Below are 18,501 nucleotides of genomic sequence, written 5' to 3' on the forward strand. Positions count from 1 at the left end.
AAAAAATGGGGGGATTCTTTAATGGATTTCCTTTTCAATTTTTCAATGGATTAATTACATGGATAATTCGAAAGTTTTTTTGAGCTAAATAATAATAATGAATACTTTATTAATTCTAAATAGTCTTGATTTAGGAATATGGATCGCATCTGTATAGCCCAAATGTGTTGAAATGACTAAGTATAGTAAGTAACAGTGAACGATAATGACATGCTCCCCTGATCATTTCTTTGCTTGACCATGTGTATTTCTTAAACACCAATGTGTAGTTAGAGGATGACATAAGAGAGTTGGAAAAGAAATTGCGCATTACCGAGGACGAGAGAGACAAATTGTTTGAGGAGGGCCAGACCGCGGAGGAGAAGCTGCTGGCCGCCGAGGAGGTGGCCGCTAAGGTACCGCTCCACGCGCACGGGTCTAACTCCTCTTCTTCTCCTCCTCCTCCTCCTCCTCCTCCTCCTCCCTCTTCTTGTTTTTCTCCTGTCTGCCTCTCTGCCTCTCTGCGGTCCTGTACGCCTTCACGCACTCCTGTTTCCTGCTGATCACCCCCTGAATCTATCCGCACCACCACTCCAATAAAACACACACACACACACACACACACACACACCAGCTTGAGGACGACTTGGTAGCTCTGCAGAAGAAGCTCAAGGGAACTGAGATGAGCTGGACAAGTACTCCGAGGCTCTTAAAGACGCACAGGAGAAAACTTGAGTTGGCTGAGAAGAAAGCCGCCGACGTGAGTATATGGAGGGACAACCAGGGCCACCACACAGACATGGCCCCCCCCCCCCCCCCCCCCCACACACACACACACACACACACACACACACACACACACACACACACACACACACACACACACACACACACACACACACACACACACACACGCACTGTTTCTGCACTTTCCTTTACACGTTTCTGCTACGTCACCACAAATATAACGACAAGTGCAATGCCAGTGGAACCTAGTGTCAGATTGTGTTTCCAGTGTCATTATAAATATAGGGCCAACTCTTATTTGACCCGTAACCTTATCCGGACCCTTAACCTTATCTGGACCCAACAGGCCTGTGAAATGCCCTTGCCAGTTATTGGTGACAATTTGGCAATTCCCTGGAATGACATTAGGCTATGTCCCATTGCTGCATTAAACTGTCGTTATATTATAATGTCTTACTTCAACTATGTCGTATTACTTGAATCAACACAAAGAAAGCATGGCAGACTGGTACCCACACGTAGAAAAGGATCAATAAATAACATGGAGATAGATTATAGTGGGTAGGCCTACTAATAATCATTGAACCTCTTCGGGGTTTTCTGGGGTTGGGTTTTAGTTTTACTTTGCAGTCCGACCTAAATATGCAGCTTCTCAAGAAGGAGCCTTCTTGAGAAGTTGCATATTTAGCTCGCCCTCCGCTGACGTCTGGCGTGATAAATATAGCCCACTGCTTTATATGGTCAACGCGGAGCACGGGCTGCGCGCCTCGGGCCGCGCTCCTGCTCGCGACAGCGAAATAGTTCCTTCTCAATTAAGCGTTGTTAATAGCCTCAAGAAACTGAACAACGATGTGATTGATTGATCGAGCCGCAATAAACATTTATATAAGGGAAACGTAGGTTAGGCGATTTTTATAAATTAATTATGATTATTATTTTGGTACACCATAATCATATTTTTTTCCCACACAGTTTTATTAAATACAACTAAAGCGATTGGATAAACTCGGCAATGTCATTAATCACCATCTCAAAGTATAGATAATAATAGTCATCATTTCAGATTACTTTGGAGTAAGCCTGCACTACTGACTGCATTACTGCATTTAATACGTTGGTTGTACCACTGCAAACGGAACAGAAGATGGCGCTGTTTTAACAATTTAACATGAAGCCAAAGGATGCTGATGATATTAACTGGGCGTGTTCTTGCCAATAAAGTGGTAGTTATTTACAGTTAGTCTACGCGTTAACTTTTGATTTATTGATTTATATTTGAATAGGACACCCGTTTAATAAAATAATGCCTTCCAAATCATTTCATACAAATATGTAGGATTATTATTTATTTTAATTTTCTGTACAATTGGCAGTCATGACGCGACGCTGAACGCTGGGCAGCTCAATGTCTTCCTGTTGTACCATTCAAAGCGTCATTGCGCCTCATTTAAATTTCAAGGAATTCCTGAAGCAGTGTCTAGCCCCGTGTGTTACATCTATAGATACAATGGCCGGTGCCATATCGCTGGAATCAGTCAAACGAAAAATAAAATCTTTACAAGACCAAGCAGAGGTTGCAGAAGACAGAGCTGAGCGATTAAAGCAGGAGTTGGGACTGCAGAAAAAAGCCAGAGAAGAAGTAAGCATGACTATCACATAGCCAGTACCGCCTAATCGTACAGACCATAGACTGTTTGAGGTACAAACTTGCTTTTCAACGATGTCGGTAGCACATGAGACATTCATGCATTCAATGTAACGCATTCGTTGCATTTAAGTCATAACGTCCCATCGGATCACTGCGTCGCATCGCTTCAGCTCGGTGGTTGTAACGGGAGTTTACGGATGTATTGCATCCCTCCAATATATATATGTATAAGTGTTAAAGGCACACTTTCAAGCCGTGCATAGGCTGCGTTAAAGCGAGTTATTGAATTGGCCATCAGAGTGATAAAACCCGTCGCTCAGGCGTTTGTTCGTCAACCTGCCCATATAAGGTCTCTTTGGCTGGAAACGTGCAAGGTGCCTCTGACTGCAGGAGCTACAGCTCAGCACTGGCTGCCCGTTTAGCTGATGTGGCTCCGCCGCACACAGTGCTGTGAGAAGCCACTTTATTTGAAACGCAAGAAGAGTAGTCCCTCCTGGGCTGAAACCCAACCCAATGCGCAGAGATTTTCTAAATCTAGTCTTGAGTGTTAAAATTGCACCAGAAAAAGAAACGGATTGGAGTGTCTTCTGCCTCCATTTTAAGGAAGTGGTTTGTCAGAAAGTGTTTCTGCTTATCCTTATTTCAGCTTTTGTAAACGCGTGGCCCGGACTCCTAGTCGGTTAGCACAGATGAGCCGTTAATTAAAATGTAGTGACACTAGCATTGACTCTTCGGCAACTCAGGGGCTGCTTCAGTTGCGATGCGCCTGTCTTTGTCCCTTAATCTGTCTCGCGGGTCTGATAACGAGTCTGCAGGGCATTCAACTTGACTTGAGGCTGGGGAGATTTGATTAATTATACATGAACGGCTAGGGCAACGACCAATCCTATGGGAAGGGCTACTCTGCTTTTCCCAATGGGGCACACTCAAATATACTTACCAACAATGCAGCCGGATATAGCTTACTAAATTATACCATGAATATGGATTTACAACCAAACGCTGTACAACATTGGGCAGTGCTGCAATAAAATGCTGCTAAAATAAATAAAAACAAAAAACCTATAGCTTTAAATATTGACCTGCTTTCTTTGTGTTGTAAGGTACAGTTGCATGTGACTTCTGTCTGTCTGTATCTGTCTGTCTGTCTGTCTGTCTGTCCTGTGTGTGTGTGTGTGTGTGTGTGTCTCTGTATCTGTCTGTCTGTGTGTGTGTGTGTGTGTGTGTGTGTGTGTGTCTCTGTATCTGTCTGTGTGTGTCTGTCTGTCTGTCTGTCTGTCTGTGTGTGTGTGTGTGTGTGTGTGTGTGTTTCAGCAGATCTGTCCCCTGCTGCTGTGTGCGTCCTCCAGTGTCCCCCGGGCTGCTCCTGACTCTCTCTCCTTCTTCCCTCCCTCAGGCTGAGAGCGATGTCGCTTCCCTTAACAGACGCATCCAGCTGGTTGAGGAGGAGTTGGATCGCGCCCAGGAGCGTCTGGCCACTGCCCTGACCAAGCTGGAGGAGGCTGAGAAGGCAGCTGATGAGAGCGAGAGGTGGGCTGTCTGGAGCCGTGGCTGTTGGGTCCTCACGACGCCACCCACGTTCACTCTGACCCTGTACACTGGGCCTGCCCACTAAGAGGGCCCGAGTCCATACGCTTAACGTACGCATGGATTTTCAATTCTAATCGGACCTGAAGTCACATCGGCCATTTGTCATTCTCTTGTTTTGACAACAGTTAGGAACATCAACAATATGGTGCATTGTGGGTGCATACAAAGTCCCTATAATAAACTAGTGTACATAGCTAAATGGCGGGTGTTGTAGTTAGTTTCGATAAGCCTGTATAGGGTTAGTTTCGGGCAGGCCCATCGACAGCCTACTTTCTTTTCCTTGTATCTGTTTTGGGTACAAACAGCCATTAAACAAAACAGATCAGCTGATGCTAGGGTGCCGCCCGTACAACATCTCTCTCCGACCGATCAGAAGATGCAATCTGGAACTAGTTTGTTTAGGAGTATACCTTTTTAATAATCATACACTTTCAATGTAGTGATCCTCAGTTGGATGGGTTTGGATGAAAACAACTTATTATTATATTATTTAAATATACCACACAGTGTACTGTAGATGTCTGCGTAAACACCTGTGTGTTTTCCGTCTTGGGATTCCCTATCTGTGTGTGTGTGCTGCTCTGGTCCGGGGCTATGGGTCTGCCACCCTCCACTGACTCCTGCTGTTTGTCGCCCACCCCTCCCCCCCTACAGAGGCATGAAGGTTATTGAGAACAGAGCCATGAAGGACGAGGAGAAGATGGAGCTGCAGGAGATCCAGCTGAAGGAAGCCAAACACATCGCTGAGGAGGCTGACCGCAAATACGAGGAGGCGAGTTCTTCCGTCACGCTTTATAGTTACCATGTGGCCTTATGTCACATCATGGACCTATATAGTTACCATGTGGCCTTATGTCACATCATGGACCTATATAGTTATCATGTGGCCTTATGTCACATCATGGACCTATATAGTTACCATGTGGCCTTATGTCACATCATGGACCTATATAGTTACCATGTGGCCTTATGTCACATCATGGACCTATATAGTTACCATGTGGCCTTATGTCACATCATGGACCTATATAGTTACCATGTGGTCTTATGTCACATCATGGACCTATATAGTTACCATGTGGCCTTATGTCACATCATGGACCTATATAGTTACCATGTGGTCTTATGTCACATCATGGACCTATATAGTTACCATGTGGCCTTATGTCACATCATGGACCTATATAGTTACCATGTGGCCTTATGTCACATCATGGACCTATATAGTTACCATGTGGCCTTATGTCACATCATGGACCTATATAGTTACCATGTGGCCTTATGTCACATCATGGACCTATATAGTTACCATGTGGCCTTATGTCACATCATGGACCAGCATACATACTCTGAATCCACGCCATTACTTTCTATTAGCAGCACTTATGTGTACATAGGTAAACCTATGTTTACCTATGTTATCATCAGATTAGGACCCAGACACACAGGTTCAACAGGCCCTCTGGGTAAGGTAGGGCACCAGTAGTAACTGTTGTTGTGCTGCACCTAAAGGTTGCCCGTAAGCTGGTCATCATTGAGAGTGACCTGGAGCGCACAGAGGAGCGCGCTGAGCTCTCAGAAGGGTAAGGCCTCCGTTCTCTACCCCTCTGGGCGCACTGTCACCATGCATGTGTGGCGTATGCAGCAGTCGACCACGCCCGCTGGCCACGTCATTTATAAAAAAAAAAAAAAACACCACGTCCCTCCCATTGCATGTCATATTTGCATGTGGTGTTTGAATATTGTTTGCTTCCACTCGCCACACGCACTAACAGCCAGGTCAGGCGGACGGAGGAAGAGCTCAGAGTGTTGGAGCAGAGCCTCAAATCACTCAACTCCTCCGGTATACAGGTACTACTAACAAAGCGAAAACCAACACACAAACACACGCACAAACACACACACACACACACACAAGCAAAGGCTGTGTGTTGCGGTCAGCAGAAAGGGGGCCTTCCCATGTCCCCTTCCGTTCACCTCACTGAATGAAATCACTGTCTTGCTTGCTCTGCTGTTAGCCGTTCCCCCCCCTGCTGTTGCCCCCCTCCACCCTCCTCCACACACACCTCCCCCCCCCCCTCCCCCCGCTTTCTTTACACGCTTCATTCGCATTTTGACATTTGAGACTCTCTCACACCACTAACGGGGCAGGAAGTGTAAGCGAATGACTCATGCTTAACAAGATTTCGAGCCGCAGAGGTGTCTAGAGCTAGGTGGATAAATAGCACGGGCTGCAACTCTGTTTGAGGATTGCCTTTCACTACCGTAATGAACGCAATGAGTGTCCCCTTCCTGCTCTGTTGGGGGCGCCTCGGGTATACTGTGGGGTTTCTGTCCTTTCTTGATTCTGCTTGGTTCATACTTATTTTCTCCCCTCTCCCCTTACCCTCGCCACCCCCTCTCTTCCCATTCTCATTCTCTTCCCCAATCCTCATCTTGATTTGTCCTCCCTCAATCTCCTTCCTCTTCTCTCCTCTGCACCTGTCCTCCTCCCTCCCTCCCTCGCTCCCTCCCTCCCTCCCTCCCATCGCCTTAAAACACCAGCAAATGCTCTGAGCTTGAAGAAGAGTTGAAAACTGTGACCAACAACCTGAAGTCACTGGAGGCCCAGGCCGAGAAGGTAAGGACCCCCCCCTGCCCCCCTTCTCTCTCCCCCTCGCTCCAGCGTGATCCCACTGATCCCCAGTCCACGCCCTCGGTGGACCTCCCCCAGTATACACATCACACACCATCCTAGCATGCCATGACCCATCATCCCATTCGCCGAGCCCCCGTGCTCCTGTCCTCCCCTTGACCCGTGTGCCTCCCCTGTCCGTCCACAGTACTCCCAGAAGGAGGACAAGTACGAGGAGGAGATCAAGGTCCTCACCGACAAGCTGAAGGAGGCAAGTCACGCTACGCTACGTTAGCCCCCGCCGTGATGAATGGGCTCCAGAGCAGCATTCAAAGGCTCTACGTGTGGGACAGCTGTGTCCACCAGGTCTAATGGACGTGTTCTCTTCTCTCACACACACAGGCTGAGACTCGTGCTGAGTTCGCTGAGAGATCAGTAGCCAAGCTTGAGAAGACCATTGATGACCTGGAAGGTATGATTCTCTCGTTCGGCGTTGTCTGTTTCACACTTCCTTTCCATAGAGATTGTACACAGGTCAGCTGTGTTATCTTAGTCAGTCACGACTCATGGTCAATAATTGAACACGGGTAAGTGATCATTGCACTCTTTTATCTTTTCACTGCTGGTTTCCAAAGCTTTCCTTGTTTCCATCTACCTTACTTTTGTTATCGACTTTGTGAACCAACTTCTTATCTGCTACGCTATCGGTCGTGGCGTGTTGAGTAGCTGTAACGGTTACGACAGCAGGAGCCCGGCTAGGAAGGAAGAAGTCTCTTCTCCTTATGGGTGTTGAGGGCGTGCTGCTGATAGGAAAGATTATCAGAGCTGACTCATACTTGCAGCATAGGCAGGTTGACCCGTACGCCATGGAGTAGATCGTTGACTTGTAGCACAGGGCGAGTAAATCATCCATGTTTTACAACCATGCGTCACCGTGAGGTCAGAGGACAGAGCTGTGAAACAGGAGCGCCCTGTTAATCCCTGGCCGTGCCCAGTCATTCCATTGATTTATCCATTTTTTTCTGTTTACTTTTTTTCTGGTATAACTCTTCCTTTCGTTTCTTTTCTTTGTTTCCTTTCTGTCCTCCCCTCTCTCTTGGGGTGCACTCCACCATTCACCCATCACCTTTCCATCCTCCTCCTCCTCCTCCGCCTCTCCTGCACCCTTCCACCTCACCCCGTCCCCACACCCCGACCTATCTCGGCCCACCAATAGACGAGCTGTACGCCCAGAAACTGAAGTACAAGGCCATCAGCGAGGAGCTGGACCACGCCCTCAACGACATGACCTCCATGTAATTCACCTCCCTCTGTGCCTGCTCCTCTCGACACCCCACCCCTTCCTACACCCCTCTCCTCCCCTCCTCCACCCACCCTTTACTTCCCTCAGAGTCCAGTGTGCATTCAGATCTGCATGCTGTCAACTCTATCCATCTGCTGCTTCTGTTTCTACAGTTGTTTATGGTTTCTGCTAACTGCAGCCATGCCTATATAGACCTCTGTAGTATGCTCACTCAGCACTTAAGGCAGTGAAGTGAAGCGTGATGTCTTTAAATCATCAGCAAAGATGATGTACCCAAGAGCAATTTGACAAATATGGAAACTGTGTGTTGTTTCCTTCCATACCTGTGTTTTAGTGTGGTATGTAGATATGCTCTCTGTGGCTGACACATTGTTAACGCACTTCAAATAGTGACTACACTTGGAGTAATATAATGTACGAACAGAACGCAGTTTAGAGATCCTCTGTGAGACCAATGTGTTTCATTGTTTGGACTGTTGACTTGGTGTTTGTTCAAGTGCTTGTACAGTGCCTTGGACAGATTCCAGTGGACAGATTGTCTGTGTGGTCACGCCACTTTGAAATATTCTGTCTGTCAAACATGCTTGGACATGTAGCATGCTGTTGTGGTACCTTTTGAATGTGTTGAATCCTAGTCACTCACACTGTTGGTCAGAGTGATGGATCCACATTGATCCTCTAACCAAGGTCCATACCTGTTGTACTAACATGGTCTACTTCTGTCTGGAAGAGAGGCCCTCCTGTGTCCTTTTTCATGACACCAGTTGAAACATGGTGTGGGATTATTATTTCCGATGCATGCCCCCCTGATTGGTCGGAAAAGGGTCACCTTTGTAATCTCATGGACGGAACATCGCAAGGTTGATGATGCCGATGCAGTTGTTGTTGCATCCCGCCCTGTCTTTTGGTTAATTTAGAAGAAATGTTTCAAACAATGCATTTCTGTGATGCATTGTGTGTTTGTCTTGTGGGGTTCGCCTCAAGAGTGTTGTGGTTGACCGCCTCGTCGCCGGACCCTTTACCGTGGTGCCGCGCCCCGCCCTCTCCGCCTTTGCATGTGGTTCACTCTGCTCTTTCTCTCTTCCACACAGATAAATTGTTTACACCTCATCATCAAAGACGCCACCTGCCGCCTGAGCGGACTCTGTCCCCTCTCTCCAGGCTTTTCTCCATTTCCCCACCCTTCTACTTCCTCTCTTGTCTCTGCTTTCTTCTTCTCTCTTCCCTCCTTTCCACATGTGTTTCCCCTCATGTCAACGGTAGCTTTATCCCATCTCTTGTACAGAATCCTAGACTCTTTCTGCGTTGTATAAAAAAAATAAACATCCTCCCTTCTATGTACGTAGTATCTCTTTTCTATTTATATTCAAGCGGCTCTCATAAAACAAGGAAGCCTTGATTTATGAATTGAAAGACGTATTTCATTGACTTCTTCATACGTTTTCAGGAGACCACATCGCATTATAGTGCCTTCTCTGTCCTGCAGATTTCATTTCCTTTCATATTTTCCTTTTTTGTTGTTCAATGGAATTTAAACCATCACACCAGCATCGCAACACTACTGCAGAATGAGCTGCATTAAGTGATAGAGGAGGTGATCTAGAAGCCACCGCATTTCAATAGATGCATTCAAGCACTTTTTAAATGCTGCAAAGGGAGTACAGAATGATGGTAATGTTTCGAGGAGAGTGGCAGTAGCTGACAATGATAGATTGTAACCGGGAAGACAAACAATTTTGATAGATTGAGCGTAGTATGAAGAAGCATAAGTTGGCCGTTATCGCGAAAGTGAAAAAAAAGATGGATGGTTTCTCAAGAAGGCTTGACTCTGTGCTGGGAAGGAACAGAAGTTGTAATGGAGGACACCTGGTGTTTGTATGGTTCACAATAACCTGTCATTTATTTAAATAAACACAGCTTTCCATTTACTCAGTCTTTCTTTCTTTAACCAACATGCACATGCCTGACAGATATAACAATCACTGGTTTATTTAGGACAACAGGAGCATATAGTATGTCTGCTTATCTCTTCACGGGATTTCTCAATCCTGCATATTTGGGCTGTGAATTGTATGACTACAGCTGAGAAGACAACATCAACGCCATTCCTATTAAACACCACAGGAACTTAAAATGTCTGGCTAGTTTTAAAGGAAATGTATTCAGTAGATTTCAGGGGTTGATTCAAATGGTTCTCAAACAGGTAGGTTTCAACATCTCGTAGTTATTTGCCTGCAACTTTTCCTCTGATCTCTCATTTTTTTCCTCCTTAACTGCTTTCTGACTGCAAAGATCGCGCCTCCCAGCTACTTGAGAAAAACCGCCTTCTTATGAATGAACTAAGAGTGGTTCTGAATGAGGATTCAATTATTTGACTGTTATCCAGTGCTTAGGGTTTGATGTGAATACAGATTGCTGTGTGTTTGTGTGTGGGATTTATATATATATATATATATATATATATATATATATATATATGAATAATTGCAATACCATATTGTTTGAGAACTATTAACTGTTTAGAATTCAAATGTGTAATCTGCACTGTGTGAATGTTTTGTGCTGTTTGTGTAAACAAACCCATTGAAAGTATTAATCAATTTAAAGATCACTTGAAGAGTATTATTTTTAAAGTAAAATCTTACAATCCAATGAATTGGCATTGTACAGCCTTGTTTCTTATAATGGGTTGTGTTGTGTTGTTTCTATGAAGCATTACAACGTCAACTACTATTGTATGCATGGAGTGTCTCTAGACTATTGTATGCATGGAGTGTCTCTAGACTATTGTATGCACGGTTAATCCTACTCCAATTAAAAGACTGGCCTGAGTTTAGTTAGTGTCTTGGATATGTAAATCACTAATTGCTCATGGAATTCACTAATCTGATCTGTCTTGTGTGTTATTAATCTCCTTTATTTGGTGTTCTAACAGAGAAATTGACACATGCTAAAGAGGAGAACCTTGACATGACTCAGATGCTGGACCAGACTCTAATGGAACTGAACAATATGTGAACACACACTCTTCCCCCCCCCCCATTCCCACACACACACACACACACATGGTTTTGGCTTTTGTACTTGCACCCTGCTTCCCCTAAAGCCTGTGTTCCTTCATGGCCCGTGGTGGAGAGCAGACAGCCAGATGCTTTCAGTTTTCATGTTTTGCACCATCCAGCTTTCCCTGAAACTCAACTGAGGAGAAAAGCTCAAATGTACCGCTCCCTCTTGCCCAGAAAAACACAATGATATTAATAAATTGTAATTCTTGTAGCTACGTGTGCTTTTTAATCTTGCCTTTTTTTTTTATGTCATGTGGTGATTTTACGTTATTATTATTTGCCTAGAGAGTTTATACATTTCAAATTGAGTCTTATACATCCCATTCCAGCTGTCATGATAGTACAGAGAGAAACAATTTGAGCACTTAAATAAACGTTAGGAAACCATTTCTATGGCAGGACTAAGAATATTGTTAATGTTTAGATAAGGTCCGGGATCCCCCAAAATAGGCCTACCTCACAAGTAAAAGTATACCATGTGTATGTTCATACTGGCGTACTGGTGCTACTGTATTACGCATTTTAGAAAAGATAAATTAAGTCAGTCCTGACCTTTTGTTGAGGTTTTTATTTGGGGTCCGTAGTTAGAAGTGTCAAGAAAGGGATAAATCCTTGTTTCCAGTTTTAATTTATTTTTCTTAAATTTTCTTGTATGATTTAAAATTTCCGATTGTGCATTATTTTACCCATTATTCCATTGATATGGATGTATCTTGTATATCATATGCATGTACAATACATCTTAATAAAAGCACACATTTGACATTTTCGAATTTGTCTTGTTTGGTATTCATTCGGTTGAACATTAACATCTTACACTTCCCAGAAAAAACACAAATGATTGATAAATTAATGAATAAAAAATAATAAGAAACCACATTAAAAACAGTTATATAGGTATGGATATGTTTGCACATACTATTACTACTATTCATTTGGCCAATGTTTATATCTAAACAGCAGTGAAATATAGAGGTGACAGTAAGAAGCATGCATCCTACATGTGGATTTGGACACGGGGGATTTGGCCGAGAGTCGACCACCACCCTCCACAACACTATTCTGAAAAGAAGATGTAGATCATACTTTATTATAACTACATAAGGCCGAGTAGGCTGCTGGCCTAGGACCTCCATGGGCTCTTATAAGGGGGCTGAGCGTCTCCTTATATGTTCACCATTTCTGATCAAAGTATGTGTTTTATTGAATGGGTTGGTATTCAATGGGGATAAACTCATCAATGGATGGAGCACGAATGGACGCAAGTTATGAAGAAATCAGAAATCAGAACAATTCATGTTGGTCCAACAGTACAGAGAATTTTGTAGTTTAAAGTACAAAACTAATGCACACTAGTAGGCCTACTAGTGCAATAAAATTTATATATATATATATATATATATATATTCACGATGTTAACAACTATTTAGAAAACAATGGAATTTAAAAAACGGCAACACCGGTGTTTTTACTGAGGTAAAGTGGACTAAAGTGGAAGTGTTAACATTACGCGATTCTAAATCATGGGTCGATTAGTTGGGTCTGGACCGCGGATGTGAACAGGAAATAAAGTGCTGTTTGAAAGCACGCCGTTATGTTGTTTTATCGTATGGCCTAAACGTTAGTCGTATTCCCACTGCCATCGATATTCTGAAGCGTGATCATGTCGCCGTTGTTAATGCCTCTGCGTTTTCGTGCTACGTGTAAATATAAATTAATCGCACGTTATTCAAATGCGCTGACGAAAGGAGGTAGATGGCGTGTCTGGTCACAACAACAACAACAAAGGCAGTACATAGGAAAGTCTAGCACAGAGACCTCCAACACCAAGTTCTATCTGTGGTTTGGCGGAATCGGAGCGGGGATAGTTCTAGCGCTTGGGCTCAAGTATCGTAATGATGGTGGCAACAGTTTATGCGATGCTGAGGTTTCGGATCAGAAGAGAGTCGGGACCTATCATTCAGCCGTCAGGGTCAGCAGAGACCTGGTTGAACGGATAAAGGTAGGCTGCAAGGTACAGCTGGTTCTTTCGGTGTCATTGCATATCCGGTTGGTGGCGATATGTAGAAATGGTTCTTTATGAATATATTTATATATACATTTATATTAATTGTTTACTTCCTCCTTCACATTAGGACGAGGTGGCGGCACCTGGATTGGTCATTGGAGTCTCTGTAGATGGCCAGCAGGTGTGGTGTGAAGGTTTGTTTCTGACAAATGATCTTAACATAAACCTTCATTTTTCTTCCCGCATATTGCAATACACTGAGCATAATCTTTGTAATCTAATTCAGGCTTTGGTTATGCTGATCTGGAAAACCGCATAGCATGCAGACCAGAGACAGTGATGCGCATCGCCAGCATCAGTAAATCCCTCACGACCGCGGCTGTTGCTCGCCTCTGTGAAGAGGGAAAACTAGACCTGGATGTGCCCGTCCAGCAATATGTCCCTGAGTTTCCCGCTAAACAGTTTGATGGAGAAGATGTGAGTTTGTTGATGTAACCTTCATTGTCAGCAGTCTCGCAGTCTTGACACTTTCTTCATCATTTTGTGTGGTTTTATTTTTGCCAGGTCACCATAACCCCGCGAATGATTCTGTCTCACCTCAGTGGGATACGCCACTATGAAAGAGATGCCAAGAAAGTGAGAGAAAACAAGGAGAAAGCAAAGAGACCTTTGAGGTCACCAACCAAAGAAGAGCCTAGCTTGAATAAAGATGATGTGAAGAGTACGATCACAGAAGAGAAAATCTCCAAGGAATCCAAACAAGCAAAACCCACGGAGAGGAAGAAGGAGTTTGAGCAGGAGGAGTACTACCTGAAAACCAACTTTGAGAATGTCCTCCAGGCCTTGGACCTGTTCAAGGATGACCCTCTCATCTTCAAACCCGGTGAGGCTTGTGTTTGCCAAGGGATGGTATCTTGGTTCACCACACTTGGGCCCTTTCCCAATTCTCCCTCTTCCCCTAGATTTGAGCCCTAACCCTAGATTTTGCACGTTCCTGCGAAGGGGTAGGGTGTCCCAATACTTAAGGGAGCAAGGGGGAGGGCTGTTTTTCCCTTAAAATCAACCCTTGAATGCTAGCCAGCTCGGTAGCTGACTTGCAACTAAAGGCAGAGGGGAGAGGGGAGAGAACTGGGACCGGGCCTTGGTTTAGTGTGGTTTTGTGCATCAACTGGGGTTAACATGCCGTCTGTTTTCAGGCTCCACCTTCCTGTACTCCACCCATGCCTTCACCCTTCTCAGTGCTGTGGCGGAGCGGGCGGCCGGACAGGGCTTTTTGGACCTCATGGGGAACTTGTTCCACGAGCTCGGGATGGTCCACACGGTGCCCGAGGAGAACGAGCCCATTATCTACCACCGCTCACGGTAACCCCGGAGCCAGCCTCCGAGCCACTGTCAAATCTACAGCACAGTGGGCTAAAGAAGTTAAAACCTTATTAGTCGAAGCTATACATACCAGTATTATTGATCTTTCATCATCGTATTATAAAGATACACACAATATACAACAGAATATACCCTGATTATGTAAAAACAAACCTCAAACACATGCATACTAACAAACAGTAACCCATTTAACACACAGTCTTAGATATCAGTTCTTGTGGTCTATATGGTTCAAATCTGTCTTTGAATCCCATGTCTTTGCTGTTGCAGATTCTACCACCTGAACAAGAAGGGGCGGGTGGTGAACTGCCCGTATGTAGACAACTCCTACAAGTGGGCCGGAGGTGGCTTTCTCTCCACAGCGGGAGATCTGCTCTTGTTCGGCAACGCCCTGCTCTACAGCTACCAGCTGGCCCAGCTGAAGGACACCAAAGCTCTTCTGCCTGGCTTCCTCAGACCACAGACCTCCCTGGACCTCTGGGCCCCGGTGGACAAGACCGAGGCCAGCTGGGATAAGGACGGACTGTACGCCCAAGGGTGGTTAGTAGTGGAGAAATCCCAAAAGTATGGCCAGTGCAAAAGGCGCAGGCACTATGTTTCACACACAGGGGGCGCTGTTGGAGCCAGTAGTGTTCTGCTGGTATTACCAAGTGAAAGGACGCTTCAGCCTGAAGGAACGAGGGCAGAGTGCCTCCCCCGGGGAATAGTGGTCACCATCATCACTAACATGCAATCTGTGGGGCTTAATAGCACGGCACTGAAAATAGCCTACGAGTTTGACAAAGCTTCTAAGAAGAGCTTGTAGGAAGAATCGGCTGACCCGACAGCACCAAACAATACACATGGTATTATTATATTTTTCTCTGAAATCACAGATGGAAATCCATTTCTTGCAGTAGCGTATTTTGTAATTTGTGTCAAATTTTACCAATTTAATAATAAATACTACCATTTTCCACCACTAGGTGGTAGCAATGTAATGTTTTTCCATAAACTGACATTTGTTTAACAAAAGATGATTATACTCTAAATTTTAAATGGCATGTGGAAATTACTTTCCTTGTGAAATTATTTATTCTAAACTTATCTTCAGAAAACCAAAAGTGCCATACTCGGGATAGCATAGCATCCCAGTTTGTTGTGTTTTTACATTATGACGTTTCAAAGTTCTCTGCAGGTGTTCCCATTTTCAATACGAATTACATGCGTGTAATTACTTTCAAAATGTTATAATTGATTGTATTTATGTTATAATATGTATCAGCGTACTATTTTACATTTAGCTGACCGACAAAACTATACAAAGGAGTAAAAAAAATGTAGTGTAGCAAGTTTGTGTGGATTCAGGCTTATTCAGCAGTTGCACATGTCATCAATCATCCATAAGAAATTATTAATAAGTCTTTCATATGATTATGATATGATTTTAGGAGATTATTAGTTCCAAGAATAATAATTAAGACACATTACACTTGACAAAAACATACATTGAGACAGCATGTCTGTGTTGAATATTATTTAATATGCTCTTTATATATATATACACATATAATTTATTTTTCATAAGTCTAAAAAAAAAACGTCTTAATACATCAATCTAATATTAATCTATGTCACAAAAGGTAATTGTACAAATGTAACGCCACACTAACTTCCCATACACCGTCAAAAGCTATAACGTTAGATGGCAATTGAATTGGTCATTCACGCTTTACACTGGATAAAAGCATGTAGGTCTGTGCTGTGGCAAACTACTTTGTCAAATTGCATTAAATCTACATAATTTTAGGCTTTTTTTTATATATATATCCTTTGTGGAGCGGTCATTATAACTAATCCAGATACAGACATGGCCAGCCTTAACCAGTGCAGGGCGGACCGGTGAATACACTGTCCTGTATGAGCTGTGTTCGCTCCTTACTAATCGGCCTTTCACATCCACTTCCAAGATGCATCTGCTGGCAAACCAGCAGATGTATCTATATCGAGATATACTCTTACATCCACGGTACAATGGGACCACTGTGCATAAATACAGCAGGTCATACTCTGGACTTCACCCTCCAGTACTGTTGTCGGCCGCTCCGTTTGCTGTCTGTTTTGGTTTTCCGCGTCCTGTATCAACACAGAACGTAATCAATGTCAATGTCCTTACTTAACTACTTAAATTTAGAAAAGCATACATTTCTAACTATCGACCCTTCTATAGCTACAACTCAATTGTGGGCAGTGTTCTTGATCAGCAACCATACTATTATTTTATTGATTGGCCATGTAGGCCTACATAGGCCTGCCATGGTGGTTTAGGGGGAGCAGGAGTACTACTAGGCTACTAGTTTGTTTCTACTTACTTGCATGCGTAGTAGAGGACGAAGGCCAGGACTGTTAAGATGAGTAGAGTGACGATCACCACGGCTATGATCAAACCCGCGTGGTCCCCGTTGACGGCTGTGCTCGGGAGCTGAAACTGCTCACACCTGCTGCCGATGTAGCTTGAACTGCACCTACAGACCGCAAGCGCAAAGGACACACGCACGGCAATATGACACGTCGGTTGTGCGTGTGTGTACGAGGAAGTGCATGGCCTGGGGTATGCTTCAGGGCGACTGGAGAGAGTAGGTAGAGAACGGCCATCCAGTTATACAGCTCGGCAGGAAAGGGCATTTCCTGATCGGTGAAATTCCAAAGTAAGATCAGGTATCACTTACACACAAGAGAGCGAATCCATGAAAGGTATTTGGAAGCATGTTCCACCATTCATGCAGTATGTGGCCTGCAACGCACTGCAGGGGTCTCCGTGATCTATAATAGAAATGTGGCGTATGTAATGTCTGTCACAACTGTTTTAGTAAGTAGCACCACCACTAACTTCACTACCACTGCCCAATAAAACATGAATTTACTCTACAAATGAGATAGGCTTAGATGTTTCATCTTTATCCTACCAAACCATGAATAATAAATGTCAGATCCAGATATTACCTGCCATCATTTGGGATGCCTGTAGGCCGAGCTGATTGTCGTTGTTAACAAGTACCTACAAATAAAGACAACAAACTGTCACACAAAGCGAGCCATATCAAGAACGTTTAAAACACTAGACCAAGCACCCGGAGAAAGAGCGAGGTAAGTTTACCAGAACAAAACCTACATTTTCTGGATCCATTCTCTGCAAAAAAAAAAATGGAACTAATCGTGAAACAACTGAACACGGGTGGAGAGATTTCTACCTGTCAAACAATTAAAGTCTCTCCGTTCAACATACAGTCTCTCTCCCTTACCAGCTCATCAAACCGCAGGTCCCAGTAGGTTGCAGCAGGTTACCAAGGTGAGTCATAGTAAAGACTCAAAATAACTCGGATCTGCTTTTTGTAAGCCTTGTGATGAGCGGACACGTGGGCGGGTAGGCTACACCTAAAACATGTTGAGAATGCAGTTCGTCCACATTGTCCACAACATAAAGGGAGTCAGGATTATACCACGTTTAATTACATTCAAATATTGTACGCAGGTTTAAGAATGTTTTGTCATCTGGATAGGGAACGCGTTCACGCCACCGTGTCATTCCTATGGATACTAAGTTAGGCCTACTAAGAGACTTCTACAACATCACTTCTCAGCGCTGTAGCCGGGCCTACAACAACAAAGTTACAATGCTGTCAGTGGATCATTGTTTAAAGGGATTACAATCAGAGAGCACCCGTTCGACTTGTTATTTTTGTAATACTGTTAGCCCAACTTCTTTACAAACAACAAATCCCTTTGGTGTCCTGAGTTTAGATCTCCGGAATGGAGACTCAGAGAGACAAGGGCTCAGGGTTTGGTAGGAGACAATGGAATGAGTGGCACGCGGGCCGCTTTGGAATCAGAAGAACGCGCGTGAACGGAGTCGTGGGAACGTACCTGTAGCCACGGTCCTAATAACACGTCTTATCACTTCCGCTCGACATTTAAATACACAACATGCGTTGGGTTTCCAAACCGTTAGGTGACTCATCAGTGGACCTTTAAATTCTAAGCAGCTCTTTTTATTGGGTGAAATCTTTCAATATGCTGAAAAACTGATATTTGCGTGAAATAATGTCTGACAACGTGTTATGTAGGATGGATATATATATTATTTCTACTTTTCACACACTGGAAACAAATTTTACTTAATAAAAT

General features: G+C 44.1%; 3 protein-coding genes across 4 annotated transcripts in view; 2 read left to right on the forward strand and 1 right to left on the reverse strand.

Annotated features, from left to right (window-relative positions):
• Positions 1–9,218, forward strand: part of tln2b (talin 2b) — a 69,050-nt gene extending 59,832 nt beyond the window's left edge. Inside the window, 11 exon segments of the mRNA XM_084477828.1 lie at positions 615–656; positions 659–705; positions 707–739; positions 3,771–3,904; positions 4,619–4,736; positions 5,477–5,547; positions 6,509–6,584; positions 6,787–6,849; positions 6,981–7,050; positions 7,795–7,873; positions 8,973–9,218. Coding sequence (XP_084333954.1) covers positions 615–656; positions 659–705; positions 707–739; positions 3,771–3,904; positions 4,619–4,736; positions 5,477–5,547; positions 6,509–6,584; positions 6,787–6,849; positions 6,981–7,050; positions 7,795–7,873; positions 8,973–8,976 — 737 coding nt within the window. The 3' untranslated portion in view covers positions 8,977–9,218.
• Positions 9,219–12,509: 3,291 nt separating this feature from the next.
• On the forward strand, positions 12,510–15,605 carry lactb (lactamase, beta). Of its 2 annotated transcripts, none has more exons than XM_084476869.1 (6): positions 12,510–12,960; positions 13,082–13,148; positions 13,241–13,431; positions 13,519–13,837; positions 14,151–14,316; positions 14,608–15,605. In XM_084476869.1, the coding sequence occupies exons 1-6, from the start codon at positions 12,610–12,612 to the stop codon at positions 15,140–15,142; spliced, it is 1,629 nt and encodes a 542-aa protein (XP_084332995.1). In that variant the 5' UTR covers positions 12,510–12,609; the 3' UTR covers positions 15,143–15,605. The 2 variants fall into 2 exon arrangements, with proteins under 2 accessions (XP_084332995.1, XP_084332996.1); XM_084476870.1 differs by having other exon boundaries at positions 12,510–12,948.
• A 483-nt stretch (positions 15,606–16,088) lies between these two features.
• nrg4 (neuregulin 4) lies at positions 16,089–17,503 on the reverse strand (the record flags this gene model as incomplete). The annotated part of the gene is made up of 5 exons (XM_084477829.1): positions 16,089–16,452; positions 16,689–16,841; positions 17,046–17,139; positions 17,320–17,374; positions 17,489–17,503. The coding sequence occupies 5 exons, from the start codon at positions 17,501–17,503 to the stop codon at positions 16,380–16,382; spliced, it is 390 nt and encodes a 129-aa protein (XP_084333955.1). The 3' UTR covers positions 16,089–16,379.
• Between the last annotated feature and the right edge of the window lie 998 nt (positions 17,504–18,501).

Source organism: Micromesistius poutassou (assembly GCF_964030765.1).
Source record: "Micromesistius poutassou genome assembly, chromosome: 13".
Classification (NCBI taxonomy): Eukaryota; Metazoa; Chordata; class Actinopteri; order Gadiformes; family Gadidae; genus Micromesistius; species Micromesistius poutassou.

Coding starts and splice junctions, on each gene's coding strand:
- lactb (XM_084476869.1), top strand. CDS start 12,610: ATGTCGCCGTTGTTAATGCCTCTGCGTTTTCGTGCTACGTGTAAATAT. Junction 12,961..13,081: donor GGATAAAGGTAGGCTGCAAG/GTACAGCTGGTT, acceptor CCTTCACATTAG/GACGAGGTGGCGGCACCTGG. Junction 13,432..13,518: donor AACAGTTTGATGGAGAAGAT/GTGAGTTTGTTG, acceptor TATTTTTGCCAG/GTCACCATAACCCCGCGAAT.